The sequence below is a fragment of the Colobus angolensis genome, unplaced genomic scaffold (genome assembly GCF_000951035.1).
Source record: "Colobus angolensis palliatus isolate OR3802 unplaced genomic scaffold, Cang.pa_1.0 Scaffold1, whole genome shotgun sequence".
Lineage (NCBI taxonomy): Eukaryota > Metazoa > Chordata > Mammalia > Primates > Cercopithecidae > Colobus > Colobus angolensis.
This window is the reverse complement of record NW_012110918.1, coordinates 17,270,471-17,287,650: the sequence shown is the minus strand read 5'-3', so window position 1 is coordinate 17,287,650 and position 17,180 is coordinate 17,270,471. Positions and strand designations below refer to the sequence as shown.

At 60.6% G+C, this 17,180-nt stretch overlaps 1 protein-coding gene and 1 pseudogene across 1 annotated transcript in view; one reads left to right on the top strand and one right to left on the bottom strand.

Annotated features, from left to right (window-relative positions):
• The first annotated feature begins 972 nt into the window (after positions 1-972).
• Positions 973-3,541, top strand: LOC105523771 (annotated as a pseudogene).
• Positions 3,542-6,214: 2,673 nt separating this feature from the next.
• RPTOR (regulatory associated protein of MTOR, complex 1) overlaps positions 6,215-17,180 on the bottom strand; it is a 400,798-nt gene continuing 389,832 nt past the window's right edge. The window contains exons 32-37 of the mRNA XM_011933231.1: positions 14,824-14,930; positions 12,390-12,517; positions 11,232-11,318; positions 9,830-9,946; positions 9,366-9,495; positions 6,215-8,330 (exon numbers count right to left, since the gene is read on the bottom strand). Coding sequence (XP_011788621.1) covers positions 8,262-8,330; positions 9,366-9,495; positions 9,830-9,946; positions 11,232-11,318; positions 12,390-12,517; positions 14,824-14,930 — 638 coding nt within the window. The 3' untranslated portion in view covers positions 6,215-8,261. The remainder of the gene's footprint in view (positions 8,331-9,365; positions 9,496-9,829; positions 9,947-11,231; positions 11,319-12,389; positions 12,518-14,823; positions 14,931-17,180) is intronic.

Here is a 17,180-nt window from a genome sequence, read left to right as displayed (position 1 = left end):
CCTGGTTGGCTGCAGGTGGGACCTGGTTGGCTGCAGGGTGGGACCTGGTTGGCTGCAGGTGGGACCTGGTTGACCTAGCAACTGCTGAAGGTGGAAGCGGCCGGCAGTTGGGAGCTGGTTCTCTGTGGGGCAAACTCTGACCACGGTGAGCCAGGCAGGGGCCAGGACTGGGGAGCGGTTGGTGGGGGTGTGCGGGCAGTTCTCTGGGCCTCCCCTTGCTGGGAGGTGAGGCTGGGACCCCATGTGGGGAACCCCGAGCCCCCAGCTCCTGCCAGCCCTGGGTTGGAGGCTGTGGAGCTTCCTGGCCCCACAGCTTGTCCTTCCTGGAGGGCCCTGGGGGCTTAGACCCTCCGGCAAAGCCTTCCCACCCACCCCTCCAGCTCACCCGTGGTGGATGGTGGATGACCCTGGAGGGCAGCCAGGAGAGCCTCCAAGGGGAGGCCAGAGGGGAACCCACAGCTTTGAGGTACCCCATGCCTCTCCCTGCAGATGCGGCTGTGGTTCTGTTGGCCCCCCCAGGCTGGGGGTCCTGGGGTCTGGGCAGCTCTTCTGACCTCATCAGATGGCATCTGCCCTCCGATGCTGAGCTGTGGGTGACATCAGCCTTCTGGGCCGAGGAGACCACCTGGCAGGATGACTGAAGCAGCCTTGGGTAGTGACCTTGGTGGCTGTTGCTGGTGGCTGTGAGCCCTGCACAAGTGTCCCTGGCCTCAGCACTGGGGGCTCCTCACTTCCCGGCCCCTGGAAGCAAACTCGGAGTGTGCCTGTGGGGCCACAGGCTGTTTGGAGGACGCTGCAGTGATGGCCTTCTGGGAAGTGAGGGCTGGGTTTTGGAGGAGGAGGTGGGAGGTGGGGGGTCCTGAACTGCATTTCCTGCCATATCAGGACCCAGGGCCGGGGACAGCGGGTGTCTCGGGGCTGCATGGACGATGGGGGAGGAAATGCAGGCTGGCGGGGGAGAGGGTGGAGCGCATGGGCTGCCTGGCCCTGTCCTGGGGACATGAAGCCTGGTTTGCCAGGTGGGAACTGAGGGACCTGTGCTCCAAGAGACACATCCAGGGGCTGCGATCAATTTCCAAAGGGCCTTTTCTCCTTTCAGCGATGCTGTTAAGACAGACAATGAATCATGTGCCACAAGCATCTCAGGAGAACCCATGAGCTCAGGAGCCGGGGACAGAGCCCCATTTAGAGCGCTCTCTGCACAGCTACACGGCAACCCCGCCCCCACCCGCCCGTAGGGACAGCTCCGCAGCTGCAAAGGGCGAGTGCTTGGTTCTGAAGGCAGGGCCCAGCGTCATGGCTCTCCTCGCCTCGCTCTCATCCATGAGCCTCAGGGACCCGGTGGCCACAGCACCCCCAGTTCTCCCCAGAGTTGCTGTTCCCACCTCTGGCTGTGAGGCAGGTGGCGTGGCAGAGGGGGCTGGCCTGAGATGTGGGCTCCTGCTGTGAGTGGCACAGTGGGGTTTGTCATGCTGACACCAATGACAGAGGTGAACTCACGGCCCCCAGCCCTGGGGAGCAGAGACCCCACTTCCAGGCAGCAGCGGGGGTAGGTGCATCCAGGCCACCCAAAGCTCTCATCACAGTACCCTCCATGGTCTCGGCCCTCCACCAGGCAGCAGGTCACGCCACGCCTTCTCTGTCCTCACAGTGGGAACTCTTGTTCTTGTTCTGTGTTCCGTGGACACTGGTGCCTGGGTCACACAACAGTGGATGCAGCCTCAGAGCCCCAGGAGCCCTGTGGTTGCTCCTGCCCCTGGCATGGCAGGGCCAGCACGGGGACTGTGGGGCCCAGGAGGAGGGACCCCCGGCTCATTATGAAGAGGAGGCTGCAGTCAGGCCGACGGGATGCGCAGGGGAGGATGGGATGGGCAGGGAAGCCATCTCAACAGCCGCAGGAGGCTCCTTCCCAAGGTGGAGGCGCGGGAAGGATGGGCAGGGCCCAGGCAGTTGGGCTCTTTCTCCTCCAGCTCAGGAGCCACCGACAGGATGTGGCCTCATCTGGGTGGCACCAGGTGACCAGGCCCAGCTCAGGGTCCACCGTCCTCTGATGGTCTAGGTGGATACTGAGCAGCCCTGGGACTTGGCACTGGCTGAGCTGTGTTCTTCCCAACTCCGAACCCCTGCGGCACCTGCAGTTGTGAGTCCTCAGGTGTGACCTCGGACAGGGTCCATCAGGTGCTTCCCTGGTGCCCGTGCCGTTCTGGAAGCTTCTGTGATCTTGTTTGCTCACAGCACTCCTGCCTGCAGTAACTGTCCCCATGTTAAGATGAGGTACAGGCTGGAGCTTGGAGGTGCCACGGTGGCATCAGTGTCCCTGGGCCACGTAGCAAACCACTGTGGGCCCGGCAGCCTGAGCAGCAGCCTGTATTCCCTCCCACTCACTCTGTCTGGAGGCTGGACATGGAGATAGAGGGGCCTCTGGGCTATCTTCTTCCTGGACCACTCTCCCTGGCAGGTAGGCTGTGTCCTTGCACGGCCGTCCCTCTCTGCACAGCTGTGTCCTCATCTTCCTTCTCATAAGGACACCAGTCCTATTGCATTAGGGCCACCCCGGTGACCTCGTTTCACCGTACTCACCTGTGCAAAGGCCCTGTCTCCAAACACAGCCTCAGGCCCGGGTGCAGGGATTCCGGTGCTGGGGCTTCCGCAGGCGGATGTGGGAGGCCCCGCTTGGCCCCCCTGGCCTCCCCACCTGCCCTGTGTCCTTCAAGGATTCCTTCCCGGTCTGTGCCAGACTCTGAGGCTCTGTTCCGTCCGGGTACGTGTGGGCTCCGGACCACCCGGTAACTGAGTCTGAGACGCAGACCCCCCAGAGGACAACTGCTCTGCCACCTCCCGAGGGCGATCTGCCGAGACCCCTGGAAGGGGGCCAGGCACAGATGTGTGTTGGAGGTCACAGCTGCCCATCTGGCAGGTGCCTGTGGTCCCACCCAGCAGAGCTGCGATGAGCAGGAGCCCCCATGACAGGCAGCCTCAGGGGCTGACACTCCTGTGGGCACTCCCATGGGACAGCCCCTGCGGCCACCCCTGGCCCTCACCAGTCCCTCGCCGGAGGACTGAGCCTTCCTCCACGTGGTGTCACCAGGCCTGGCCCCTTCGCCACAGCCACGCGGGGTCTGGCAGCAGCAGGGGCAGGTGTGGGCCTGAGTCAGCCCTCGCCTCCCCGAGGCCGGCTTCTGCCGCGCACCCATCCCCATGTTTACGAGCACTCGATTTGTACTCAAGTCTCTGACAGAAAAACTGATGCTAATGGGAAAAATATGACCGTCTCAACAGAAGCCCGCCCGGCGCAGCTGCGTGAGTGCCAGGCGTCTGCCTGAAACAAACTGCAATTCAGTGCAGAATTCCAGGAATCCATGGCAACTGCTCGCGCCCTGCGTTCTGGCCCTGGCTGGGGCTTGGGAGCAGCTGCTGTGTCACAGGGGATCGACTTGTTCACCGGCAGCCCCAGGCACCCGGACATGGTACCAGCTCCCTATGCCTTGGCCCTGAGATCTGGGAGGCCCATTGGGGCCGGTGCTTCCCCCAACCCCACTGAGCATCTCCTTCTCGCCCTGTGCCACCCAGCTGCTGCCCAAGACCCCTGAGTGTTCGTGGGCTCTGCCTGGTGGGAGGGTCTTTGGCTTGTAGACAGGGATTGGTTGGCAGCATAGTGTCCCCTAACGATGTCCACATCCTAACGATGTCCACATCCTAGTGTGGGAGCCTGTGACTACCTAGCTCGGGGGATCCAGGTTGTAGATGAAACGAAGGTTGGATCAGCTGACTTTTAAACTAGGGAGGTGACCCTGGAGCGTCCAGGGGGGCCCAGTGTAATCGTAAGTTCCTTAAAAGTGGAGGAGGGGCTGGCGTGGGGCTCACACCTGCAATCCCAGTGCTTGGGGAAGCCGAGGCAGCAGGATCTCCTGAATCCAGGAGTTCGAAGCCAGCCTGGGCAACATAGTGAGACTGAGTCTCGACTCTACAAAAAGTAAACAAAAATTAGCCGGGTGTGGTGGTGCATGCCTGTGGTCCCAGCTACTCAGGAGGCTGAGGTGGGAGGATTGCTTGAGCCTAGGAGGTCAAAGCTGCAGTGGCCACGATCACACCCCTGCACTCCAGCCTGGGTGACAGTGAGACCCTCTCAAAAAAAAAAGTGGAGGAGGGAGGCAGGTGGGTCTGGCTCAGTGAGGAGGTGAGGACTGGACCAGCCACCGCTGGCTCTGAAGAGAGAGGGAGGGGCTGGAGCCATGGGCTGCAGGCTGCCTCTGGGAGCTGGAACAGGTGAGAAAGGGTCTGTCCAGGGGAGCGCAGCCCGGCCAAATCCTGGATTTTAGCCCAGTGAGCCTAAGTCTGCATCTGTGTTGCTCTCAGTGGCCACAGCTTGTGGACGTTGGTGGCTGCAGCCACAGGAAGCTTCGGGCACAAAGTGGCTTTGTCATTCTGGGGACACAGGGGCCTCGAGGCCAAGGCTGTTCTCACATCTTGGCCCTCTGTTCTCTGCTGTGCCCCCGCCCCGGCCACACCCACCCAGCCTCCGTGCACTCACGTGTCCCACGGCAGGCGCTGCTGCTGTCCCCGGCCTGGCTGACCCCCGCGCCTGCCCACCCTCTAAGGACCTTGTCAAGGGCCTCCAGAGGTGCTTTCCAGCCTCTGACCCTCCCAGGGCCCAGGCTGCAGTGACTGGAATGAGGGATGACATGAACACGAGGAAAGCCCTGAAGGGCCATTCAGTGCAGCGCTGAGCGAGAGGACGTCCTCGAGGAGGCACGAGCCCTGGTGATGAGGCCGTGGTAGGTGGGGACCAGCGGGGAGCAGGCGTCGCTTCCGGGTCCCGATGCCACTCCCACTGGCCTGCTCCAGGGCGGGACGCGCCTTGCACAGGCAGCACCTGTAGTTCTCGAGTGTGTGGCTCCCCCAGCCCCAACCCACCCCCCAGCCCGAGTGTTGGAGCAAAGGTCTCTGCACATGGCCTTGGGGTGGTGTTAGGACCCCAGTCACTGCCACCACCCAACAGACAGGGCTTCGAGCAGGTTACTCAATGCCTGGGACCCAATTTCTGGTCGGCGGGCGAGAGGGGCCAGGGGTACAAGAGCCCGTTCCCAAGCTCTCCAGGAAGTCAGGGCCCTGTGGTGGTGCAGAGTGGCTGACATGACCGTCCCCACAGACCCTTGTCTCCCACTCACCCTGCAGGACCATGCCCAGGCCTGTTGCCTCTGCTGTGGCTTCCAGAACATTCTCCCCAGCTGCCAACCCCTGCACAGACCTTCCTGCTTGGGAGAAGCCCCAGGGGACAGACCGTGACCTGCAGAGTGTGACCTAGAAACAGGAGCCTTTCAAGAATTGGCCAGACAGGGACAGGCGTGGTGGCTCACGCTGGGAGGCCGAGGCGGGTGGATCACCTGAGGTCAAAAGTTCAAAACCAGCCTGGCCAACATGGCGAAACCCCGTCTCTACTAAAAATATAAAAATTAGCCAGGTGTGGTGGCTAATTACTCATTACTCAAGAGGCTAAGGCAGGAGAATTGCTTGAACCCAGGAGGCAGAGGTTGAGGTGAACCAAGATTGCGCCACTGCACTCCAGCCAGGGTGACCGAGACTCCGTCTCAAAACAAAAAACAAACCCAAAAAGAGTTGACCAGAGGGATGTACAGATGTGATTAGGTCTAAGGACCCACACAACCCGAGGCGGCATGGCCCCCAGGCCTGGAAACACTTCTGGCCCGCGTCAGAAGGGGAAGTGGTGGTGGGCGTGGCTCCGAGGCCCTGAAGTGGCAGAAGGGGCCATGAGCCAAGGAGAGTGGAGGCCTCCAGAGGTGGGGAAGTGGCTTCTCCCTCAGCAGCTCTGACGTGGCCCAGATTTCAATGCAGACTTGAAAGGGGCCTCTGACTGAGAGGGTAACTGTCATTTTACAGAGAAAGAAATGTGTCTGGCCTACGTCACAGCACAGCTCTCACCACAGAGCATGCTCCCTGATGTGGGGTCTGTGCCACAGGGCTGGGGGCACTGCCTGGGAGGAGGATTGCTGCCCGGGAGATGAGGACCGAGACCTTTGCACGCCCCTCAACATGCCAGGCCCGAGAGCTGCTGGTGGCCCCGGGGACAGCAAGGGGACCCGGGCAAGGTCCCCCCACCCCAGCTCTACTCTGACCTACGACCCTGCGGTGGGGGTGGGCAGTTTGCTTAAAGACACAGCCGCCAGCCAGAGCTTGCGCGTGTTGTTTACTGAGCCTGCGCGTGTTGTCTACTGTTTGTCCTGCTGGTAGCTTCACATTGCCATTTTGTGTTTTGTCAAAGTCTTTCTCAATTCGCATTTGGTAAAATAAATAGAGATAAGGAGCCTTTAGGCCGGCACTCTCTCGAGCCCTGGTTAACGTCGTGATTGAATTTTCGCATCAGACCTGTGAAGACAGCCCACGTGCAGGTGGCACGCGGAGCCCATGGGGGCGGCTCCAGGGCGGAGCGGGGGCAGGAGGGTCTTGCCCCCTCTGGAGCCACCTGCCTTTTGACAGGTGGTGGTTTTGTCTCAAAACAAACAGAAACGCGTGTTAGGTAAGAATCGAGTTGAAGGACTGGATGGGAAGCTGTGTGTGCGGGTGGAGCTGGGCTTCTGGAAGATTCTGGTGTTGCCGCCTGGCATGCCCTGTGAGCTGAGGCCGGGACTTGTGGGGGTCGGGGCTCTCTACACCTTCCGGACCTGGTCTGCCCGCTCAGCCCAGACGTGGGGATGGGATTCGTGCCGTAACCTCCTTCTGGTGGGAGCTCGCATTCCAATCAAGAGCAGCGGAGGGGCCGCCTCGTCCCACCTTGTCACGTCCCGGCCAGCCCCAGCTCAGACTCCAGCTCAGCCCCCGAAGACCAGGTGTTTCTCTGACCAAACGCAGCCAGGCAGGGTTCCATCCACCCAGAAGATGCTCTTGGCCAGGGCAGGACGCCAGTCACACCACAGGGGAGCTGGGCCTCGCCGCGCCCGCTCTCACTCCCATGGTCATGGGCCTCTTAATGCCACAATGAAGCCCCTTGACTCCTCCACCTCTCAATGATCCTGATTCCCGACGAACATGGAAAAAATGCTTTTCAAAATGCCATCATTGTGGTTGTGTTCTGTTTGCAAAACTGCTCACATACGCCCCGAGGCCCCTCCTGGGCGGGACTGTCCACACAGCTCCTGTCTGCACCACAGGCCCAGCTGCAAGCCCAGGTCGCATCAGCATGGGCGACTCAGGGCTGGAGATGGGGCTGGTGTCACCCAGAGCTGTCTAGGACCCGGCAGTGCCTCTCACCTGTGTGTGACGAACGTGTGCGGACAGAGCAGGGAGACCACGCCGCCTGCATGTGTGCCCCCGGATGCCAGCCGTGGTGCCCGCACATGCGTGTGCTACACCCGTGTGCAGGCACAGGCACGGAGACCACAGGCCGGGCCGCTGCCCCTGTGCGTGCGGGAAGAGCAGCCCTTCGGAGGGAAACGGGCCCTGTGGATTAAGGCAGGGGCTACACTGCCAAGGACCTGCCTCTCCCGTGTGTGGCCACAGAGGCCCCTGCTGACAGCTCTGCGTGAGAGGGGCCAAAACTAGAGTCTAGAGACCTGGAGGTGCAGGGAGGGTGGGCTGTGGAGGAGGGGCTGCGCTCCTCCCATTCAGTGATGCGGCCAGCGGCCGAGCACAGCCTGGCCCCCCGGGCGGCTTTCTTCATACCCGCCAGCTAGAGGGGCGTCTCCTTCTTCCCCTCTCTTGGTTTCCCGAATTTCCAGCGTGCCCCAGCCGGCTAGGAAATGTCCCTGCTTGCGTGCACTGACTGTGAGAGGCGGTGGGCCTGGCTGGGGCAGCACCTCTCGCTCGCTCTTGGCCTGATGGGGACGGCTGCTCCAGGGACCTGTAGGAGCCCCAGCGCCTGCCCCTCCTCCAGGGCTCTGTCTGGGGGTTTTGCTGCAGCTAATGCTCTGATGACATGGAAATAAAATGAGGTGTTTCCCCTTTGAACGTCTCAGAGAAACACAGAACAGGAGTGGGACAGAGGCGCTGCGGCCGCGGGGTGCACCCGGACGCTGGTGCTCAGCGGGGAGCCACCGTCACCCCAGCCCTCCCCTTCCCTCACATCCGACACGACAGCGAAGACAGACGAAAGCGAGTAGCAGGGCCCTCCTGCCGCCATCAGCAGCTACGGCAGCAGCCAACGTTCACACCGCGGGGCCGCAGCAGCCGACACCCCACGCCCCGGCAAGTGGCAGCTTCACTATGTACAGCAGGCGGCCGTGGCCTGGCGGGCCCGGGTCACGCCGCTATCTGACGCGCTTCTCCACCGAGTACACGGAGATGTAGTAGTCGTTGCTTCCCACGGCCAGGTGAGGCTGCAGGAGAGGAGAAGGGGTGAGCTGGGGTTCAGGTGCAGGCAGACACTGCGGGCGGGGGCGGCGTGCGGGCCAACCCGCATCCTTAGGCAGCTCCTGCCGGGGTCTCAGGAATCCCTGCGCCCACCTCAGGCCCAGAAGTGCTGGGCCGGCACCCACCAGTCCTCTCTGCAGGGCCCATGTGTGGTGCGCTCCACGAGGGGTGTGGTGCCGCCCCCGGGCCCTGCGTGTTGTTTCAGCACTGCCCCACAGGGACAGCTCTGGGATCTAATATCACACGTGTCAGCAGAGCTGCATGCCGGAAGCCTGAAGGCATGAACGCAAGAAGGCAGGCGGGCAGGATCCTAATCTAAAGACAATGGCCTGAAGCCACGTGGGGAGGCTGCAACCAAGGCCAGAGAGCCGTGCAGGTGGGGCCCAGCTGCACAGGGGACGGGGTGAGGACTCGGTCACCCAGGGGACGGGGTGAGGACTCACACAGGGGACGGGGTGAGGGCCGGCTGCACAGGGGACAGGGTGAGGGCCGCACAGGGGATGGGGTGAGGACTCGGTCACACAGGGGACGGGGTGAGGGCCCCACAGGGGACAGGGTGAGGGCCGCAGAGGGGACGGGGTGAGGGCCGGCTGCACAGGGGATGGGGTGAGGGCCGCACAGGGGACGGGGTGAGGGCCGCAGAGGGGACGGGGTGAGGTCCGCACAGGGATGGACACCCTGAGCGACTCTGCCTGGAGGTCCCCGGGGATGGCTTTAGTGCAGGGTCTGAGGGCAGCAGCTCTGCCCGACCACTGTGCATGCACCGTCAATTCTTCCCAGAGTGACGGGACTGGCGCTCTGTTTCCGGGGCGAGTGCAGGGTGGGGCAGGGGCCCTGGAGATCCTGGGCCCCGGGCAAGTTTCTTCTTCAGGTGGCCAGTGGACCCCACTGTGGTGTGGGGTGCCCAGGCAGGACCCCTGCTGTCTGGCCCCCTTGCCCCTGGCCTCCCATCCCTCGCCCCTGGCCTCCAGCCCCCAGCCCCCACCCGCCGCCGCACTGACCCAGTGTGGGTGGAAGGCCAGGCAGCTGATGGCGCCGACCCGCTGGCCCATGAAGCCGTCATAGTACTTGATGTTGTTGATCAGCTCGCCGCCCCCGTTGTAGATGGCGGTGAACTGATTGACGGAGCCACTGTGGGGAGAGAAAGGGTCCCAGTGTCACTGCCCTCTCCTCTGAGGATGGAAGAAAGACAGGTGCACAGGCCGAGACTGCAGGGACAGGCCGGCTCGGGGCAGGTGTGACCCTCTGGTCACTCTCACTGAGGACTCGGGCCTGGCAGGGCCCTGAGAGTTGATCCTGGGAGGAGGATGTGGCGGGCAGAGATCTTTTGTTTTTATGTCCCAACAGCAGTGAAATCCTCCCCTGCCCTCCTTCAGCTCCTGTGGGGGCAGGCACACAAGAGCCTCGTGTTTGCACAGATGCCGGAGGTGGGGAGCGGGGAGGCCAGGGAGACGGCGGCACCTACCACGCGATCAGGTCCGCCTGGGGGTGGATGTCCAGGGCTGTCAGCCCCTTCACGATCTGAAGCACATTCACCGACTCGGGCATCCGGGGATCAAAGATGCGTACATCTCCATTGACGCTGCCAAGAGAGGGTCACGGTGACACCTCTGCCTGGAGTCCCCAGGAGGGGCCTGACCAGGGGGACGGTGGAACCGGGTGTGGGGGTCGCACGCCTGTTTGCACACACACTGCTCAAGGAAAAAGCTGCCTCGATGCTCAGCGCCCCCAGTGAGGGCTGCCCAGGCGGGGCCCAGACACGCCCCCGCACTGGTCTCAGGGCCAAGGCTGCCCCTCAAGCTCCCTCAGATCCAGAAAACTCCAGGAGCTTTCTGGCCTAGAGAAATGGCCACGAGCACAGATGCAGGAGGAGGCTGCGAGCTACTGGTTTCATTTCCAGCCAGAGATTAGATTTCATGCAACAGGGGCCTGCAGTCCCGGGAGACAGAGCCTAGATGGCGGGCTGTGGCCTGAGGGATGGCCTGGCCCTTTTGAGGCCCCGTGGCTCCTGCCTTCCACCCTAGCAGGCGTCCATCCCACGAGTTATGTCTGGTTTTTATATCACAAACAAGGGGAGAAAGAGCATCTCTTTGAAGAAATGCTGGCTTTGTGTTCATAAATTACATCCTGCTCTCCCTTTAATAGGCAAATAAATATTCCCTGCTCTTGGTGCTGTATTCACCAGCGGCAGAACTGAATTTACGTGCAGACAACTGCCACATGCCTGGCGGATGCGCCGCCCCTGCCGCTTGGCCACCCCTGCTGTGGAGGGAGAGCCGCTGCCCAGCTCCCCGGGGACCCTCCGCGCGGCAGCCCAGGAAAGTTCCCAAAGCGCCTGCAGGTCAGGTGTCCCCCAGCAGGGGGAGCAGCCGTGGCCCCGGGCCCCTGGGGGCTGTGCCTGACCTTTCTGGCCAGTTCCAGGGCAGGAGTTAATTACTGCCCAAAATGCCATCCCCTTTCAGCTGTTTAGATACCAAGGACATATTTTATTTTATTTATTTATTTATTTTGAGACGGAGTCTCGCTCTGTCACCCGGGCTGGAGTGCAGTGGCCGGATCTCAGCTCACTGTGAGCTCTGCCTCCCGGGTTCCCACCATTCTCCTGCCTCAGCCTCCCGAGTAGCTGGGACTACAGGCGCCCGCCACCTCGCCCGGCTAGTTTTTTGTATTTTTTAGTAGACACGGGGTTTCACCGTGTTTGCCAGGATGGTCTCGATCTCCTGACCTCGTGATCCGCCCGTCTCGGCCTCCCAAAGTGCTGGGATTACAGGCGTGAGCCACCGCGCCTGGCCCCAAGGACATATTTTAAAAGGAGGGGAAAATAATGTTTTACAGCAGAACGGCTGCTACCGATCGGCGCTCCTCACCTCACGCTCACGATGTGGCCGTCTGGGCGCTTCTGCAGGGAGGCCTTCACCACCCAGGCTGTGTGCTCCCGGTACGTCATGACGCGGCTGCAGGGGAGGGGTGCGCTCAGCGTGGGCTTCCCCGAAGGATGTCCTCACCCTTCGGGGCTCTCACCGGGGGCTGCCCACGTCTGCCTGTGCCAGCGGGTCCGCACCAGGGACTGCCCACGTCAGCTTGTGCCAGTGGGTCCGCAGGCCCTCGCCCGTCCGCTCCCAGGAGGAGCCAGTGCCCACGCAGGGTCAGAACCCCCTCCAGGTGACCTGCTCCAGCAGAGACCCCCTGTGTCCTCCCCAGGCCGGCTCAGGGCTGGGCCCTAGGTCACCGTCAGGCCGCTGGAGGACTGTCTGAGCCACATGGGAGCTGCCCAGAGACGGGGGCCAGGCGGCCATCGCAGCGCTCCCAGGCCCTGCCCACCCTTTGCTTTGCTTCCCTCAAAACTCCTTACTGTGCCTCCCCGATCTGTGCAGACTGGAGGGTTAGGAATGAGAATCCCAGACCTAAAGCTGATGAAGCTGGGGGCACAAGGACCTTCTGAGAATCCTCGCTCTGTGCTGGGTGAAATTTACTTCTGCTGTATCAGCCGTGTGGGTCAAGACAGACTGTCCCCTGCTAGGCCCGGACAGCACCTGCCCACAGGGGTGCTCGGCGGAGGCAGTGCCCGGGGCTGCTGTGCCCACGCATGTGCCCTCAGACATCCCTCCCTGGACACTTGCTGCATGACCCAGGAGGTGTCAGGCAGTGGCAGTATTCTGTTCAGGTGAGCTCAGAGGTGGCAGGTGTCTGGCTGGGGCCCCCGCCTCACCCCGATAGCCTCTGCCTCCAGTCCACTGGCTCATCCCACACGGCCTGTACCCTGTGCTCCTCCACAGGCTGTGGGATGGACCTCTGTGGGGGAGCCCTTTGTGGGATGGGCCTCCGTGGGGTAGGCCTTGGTGGGACGGGCCTGGTGGTTTTGGGGAGCCCAGCAGGACTGGCCTAAATACTCCATTGTGGGCTCCTGGGGAAGCTTTGCATCTCACTGAGAAACCTGGACCCAACCAGCTGGCAGTGACACGGCCTCTACCACCTAGAAGGCGCCTTGCCACCACTGGGGGAGGGAGAGGACAGGGCCAAGGTACCATTCGCTGAGCGCCATCCTTCTGTCGTAGACGCGGATGGAGCCATCACCAAGGCCAGCCACGATGAGTGAGCGGTGGGAATCACAGGACAGACTTGTCACACAGCTGTCTGCGCCCGTGGGGATGTCCTAGGGCCAAACACAGGCAGCCCGGTGAAGACTTGGGCACTGAGCTGCCCTCCCTGCTGTCCTGCAGCACCAGGATCCGTCTTGCTGCCTCCCTGGCTGTGGGGATCCCCCTTCCTGGCTGCAGGGGCCTTTCTCTCTCAGGGAAGCATCAAAGGCCCAGGGAGCCCAGGAGTCCCAGGGAGAGGCAGGGGCTGGCAGGGCACTGAGTCACACCCTTGTCCATTGGCCTTGGAGGGACAGCCCTGAGGCCCTGAGGCGCCTGGGCCCCGCGTCAGTGAGGCAGAGCCCAGCCCCACCCCGAGCGGCGGCCTGCAAACGCCTCTGGGAAGGACTGGCTGTCAGTGCCAATTAAACTTCCAACCTCTCTCTGTTTCCTAAAAAGGACAGCAAAACACATTTTGGCAAGGACTCCTCACTGGCTGCTTCTCAGAACTTCTAATGAGCTATGGGATGAGTCCAGGAGGGGTCGCCTGGCTCCCTCGGGGGCTATAAGTGCTGGAGAAGTGGGGGTGGGGGGTGATGGCACCTGCCAGGGACGCAGGAGGAAAAGGGCCACGAGAGGGAGAGCGCTTTCCATGCATGAGGGGCGGTGCTGGGCTGTGTACTCCAGGAGGAAACCCAGGCGTGGGGACGATGGGGCCGGACCCCTGCAAGGGGCAGAGGTGGCTCTGGGAACACCTGCTGCGCTCTGTGCCTCCACGCACCTCTGCAGGAACAGCACCTGCCCTGCAGGCCACCTGGGCCTCTAAGCCCCAACTGGTGACCAGACCCTGGAGATCAGGGTGTCCACGCCGTGCCCTGAGGGCCACGTCTCGAGTGGAGCCACAGCTCCAGGCAGGCCCAAGGCCCCTCCACCCACAGAAGGTGCCATGAAAGCTGCTGGTGCCTTGTGGGATCCGTGGTCAGGTCAGAGGAGACGCTGCCCACAGGGAGAGGCCTGGACCAGGTTCTCGAGCTGCTGCTGCCCAGAACCACCACAGCGGCTTTGAGCAGCTGAGGGTGCCCGAGCCTCCCCTCTGCTGGGCCTGCACCACATGGCCCTCTACGGCAGGGCTGAGCCATCCCTTCTGACACTAGACGGCCCGGGAGAGAGGCTGGGGACGGCCTCTGCTCCACACCTCTCCCTGGGGACCCGGGGGAAGGGAATCCTGGCTCTAAAGCCACCCAGGCGCTGTCCCTCACAGCATCTGTGGTCTCGCCTCTGCTCCGAATGAAGTCAATGCACATAGATTTCTGCTGAGCGTGGCCTCCTTAGGTCTCTACCACTTTTCCAGGCTGTTTTGGGCAAAACCAATGTACTCTGCTTTCTCTCAAAACTGAAAATAACAGATGCTTAAAGAAGCAAAGAGGCGCTTCTGGCCAGGCGCAGTGGCTCACGCCTGTAATCCCAGCACTCTGGGAGGCTGAGGTGGGTGGATCACGAGATTAGGAGATCGAAGCCATCCTGGCTAACACGTGAAACCCCATCTCTACTAAAAATACAAAAAAAATTAGCCGGGCATGGTGCAAGCGCCTGTAGTCCCAGCTACTTGGGAGGCTGAGGCAGGAGAATGGCGTGAACCCGGGAGGCGGAGCTTGCAGTGAGCCGAGATCATGCCACTGCACTCCAGCCTGGGCCACAGAGTGAGACTCTGTCTCAAAAAAAAAAAAAAAAAAGGAAGCAAAAAGCCTTCTGCAGTGGCTCGTACCTGTAATCCCAGTGCTTCGGGAGGCCAAGGCAGGAAGATTGCTGGAGCCAGGAATTCGAGACCAGCCTGGGCAAATACTGAGACCCCCGTCTCTACAAAAAGTTTAAAAAATTAGCCAGGCGTGGGGCCGCATGCTTGTAGTTCCAGCTACTTGTGGGGGTGAGATGGGAGGATCACGTGGGCCAGGAGGTTGAGGCTGCAGTGAGCTGTGACTGCACCACTGCACTCCAGCCTGGCTGACGCAGGGTGACAGAGTGAGACCCCATCTCAAAAACAAACAACCCTACAAATAATCGTTCTCATTTACAACGGCTCACCCTGCTGACTTCTGACATTCCTTAACTTGCAGAGAGAAGACCCTGCTTGAAAACAGTCAGAGGTGGCACAGTCTGAGCCACACTGTAGCGCGGGGCTGAACGCGGCGGTTCACCTGCAGCCACAGGCCTCAGGGAGCCCATGTCTCCTCCCGTCATTGTCCCGGCACTGTCCTTCCAGGCCCTGCCTCCGCCCCTGGGATGGCCAGGCCTCACCGCACACTGTGCTGGGCTCTGTGATGAGGACCAGCCCTGCACACGCTGCCCCGCAGGCCTAGGGCTTGGGGGACACCCGCATGGTTACCTGCACCTTCATCTCACGGTCTGTGTCCCAGATCCGGACGATCCGCACGTCCCCCGAGCTCATGAGGAGGCCGGTCTCCTGCTCCCAGTCCACCACCATCCCGGCTCCTGGAGAGACACAGTGGGACTGGCGTCACCCCGTGGGCCCTCGCCTTGGGCAGGCTTTGGGGCCTGCTCTGGGCAGCCACTTGGCCAGGGGCTCCAAGGAACCCCTGCCGCCACTGAGCCCATCTGGTGGGCCCATATGCCTCACATGAGCTCCTGCTGGGGCCCCTGGTGTGCCCCATGTCCAGGCTGGGGCGACAATTCTGAGCTGGAACTCCGAGCCTTCCCCTGACTCGCCTATGACCCAGGCATCTGCTAGAGGGAGCAGCGCCTTCCAGGAACGTCTACGATGCCCGCCGTCTGGACACCTGGGCAGAACTGGCAGGTCTCGGTGACTTTAGGAAGGCTGTCAAGGCTTGAAGATGAGGGTCCTCCTTTCGGCCCTGTCAAAGCTGGAGGAGGTTAGTTCTTCTGAGACAAACAGGAGCTCAGCATGGGCCACGGGCTGGCAGACTCCAGACAGCAAGGGGCTGACTCCCGACGGCCGGCGTCAGCAAGGGATGGACGGAGAGAACGGGGCAAGGGCTGCCCTTTGTGCAGGGATTAGACAGAGCAGAGCAACTCCACCTCCCGGACGGCCTCTATTTAAAACCAGATCCAGTTCTAGAAGTGTAATGGAAACTATTTTAAATACAGAAAGGAACACCACAGGAATCCTTGACCCACCACTCAGCTCTAACTTTGCTAACTTTTTACCATTGTTTGCTCTTTTTTTTTTTTTTTTTCTCAGAGAAGCATAATTTTAGACACAGTAAAAGCATCGTCTGCCCCGGTCCCCGCCTGGGAGAGCCGTCCCATGGGCTGAGGGCGCCTCCCAGGGGCCGCTGAGGTTCTCCTGCTCACGCACGCCCATGGACAACGTAACACGCCTTCCACATTTCAAAAAGCCTCTTCAATGTCAAAATGGGGCCTACCTTCTGGCGACTTGCTTCTTTACCGTTAGGCTTTGAGGATTTATCTGGCCCAAGACACACAGCTCTGGTTAACTCATTTCATCTTGTTACCTTCCACTGCACAACTAACCCCGTCATGTGAGCTGCCCCTGGCTTTGTGAACCGTGTCACAGTCAACAACTTCACGTGTCCTTGCAGCTGGAGAAGGAAGCGCCTAGAAGCGGAACTGCCAGTCATGCGTCGTGCATGACTCCGATCTCCCCAGGGAAGGCCATTGCATTCCCCAAATGGGTGACCATCTACACTCCTGGCAGGACACACACAAGCCAGTGTCCCCAAATCCTTATCGACGTGTGGTGTTTGCCGTTTTTTTCACGTCAGTTGATTTTTTCACGACTGTCTGATGTGAAAACATACAGAACATATTTTTATATATATTCTGTAACTCGTAGATACTGCAAATATCCTTTCTTATTCTGCCACTTACATTACAACTGTGACTTTTTCTTGTGGTCATGAAGAAGTTTGTAGAGTCAAACCTGTCGACGTCTTTACCCTCGGTCTCCTGTTCAAACTGTCTTTTTGTTCCTCGTGGTTACGAAGATTTCTTCTTGATTTTTCTCTGAAAGGGTTAGGTCTCTCGCTGTGATGTGTTGTGTGCATAGTGTGAGATAGGGGTGTCACCACATCTTTTTCCATAGGGCACCAGCTGTCCCAACACCATTTAGCAACATGGCTCCTCCCGCAGTGTGCACAGGTACCCTGCCACTTGCGGCCCTTCTGGGCTCACTGCTGCGCTGAGGGCCCTGGTGCCTCTTGGCCTGGCTGCCCTGCAATTGCAGCTGCTTAATGCTGTCCGTGCCTCTTCAATATTGCCTCGGCTGGTCTGCATTTTATAAAAATCTCTCCTGGGAATATAATCAAAAGTGTATGAATAAATGCACAGATTAATTTGAGAACTGCCAGTCTCCACGATGATGAGTCTTTTTATCCACGGCTATGGTGCTGTCAACACTGCATGGGCCTTTTATAGTCTTCAATTAGAGTTTCCGCTTTGATCTGTGAAGAAGGAGCCTTTGTTGGATTCATTCCTAGGTATCTTGCAGTTTTTATTCCCGTGGTCCATTTCTTTCTTTCTTTTCTTTTCTTTTTTTTTTTGCGAGATGTAGTCTTGCTCTTTTGCCCAGGCTGTAGTGCTATGGTGTGATCTCGGCTCACTGCAACCTCTGCCTCCCAGGTTCAAGTGATTCTCCTGCTTCAGCCTCCTGAGTAACTGGGATTACAGGTGCCTGCCACTACGTCCAGCTAATTTTTGTATTTTTAGTAGAGATGGGGTTTCACCATGTTGGTCAGGCTGGTC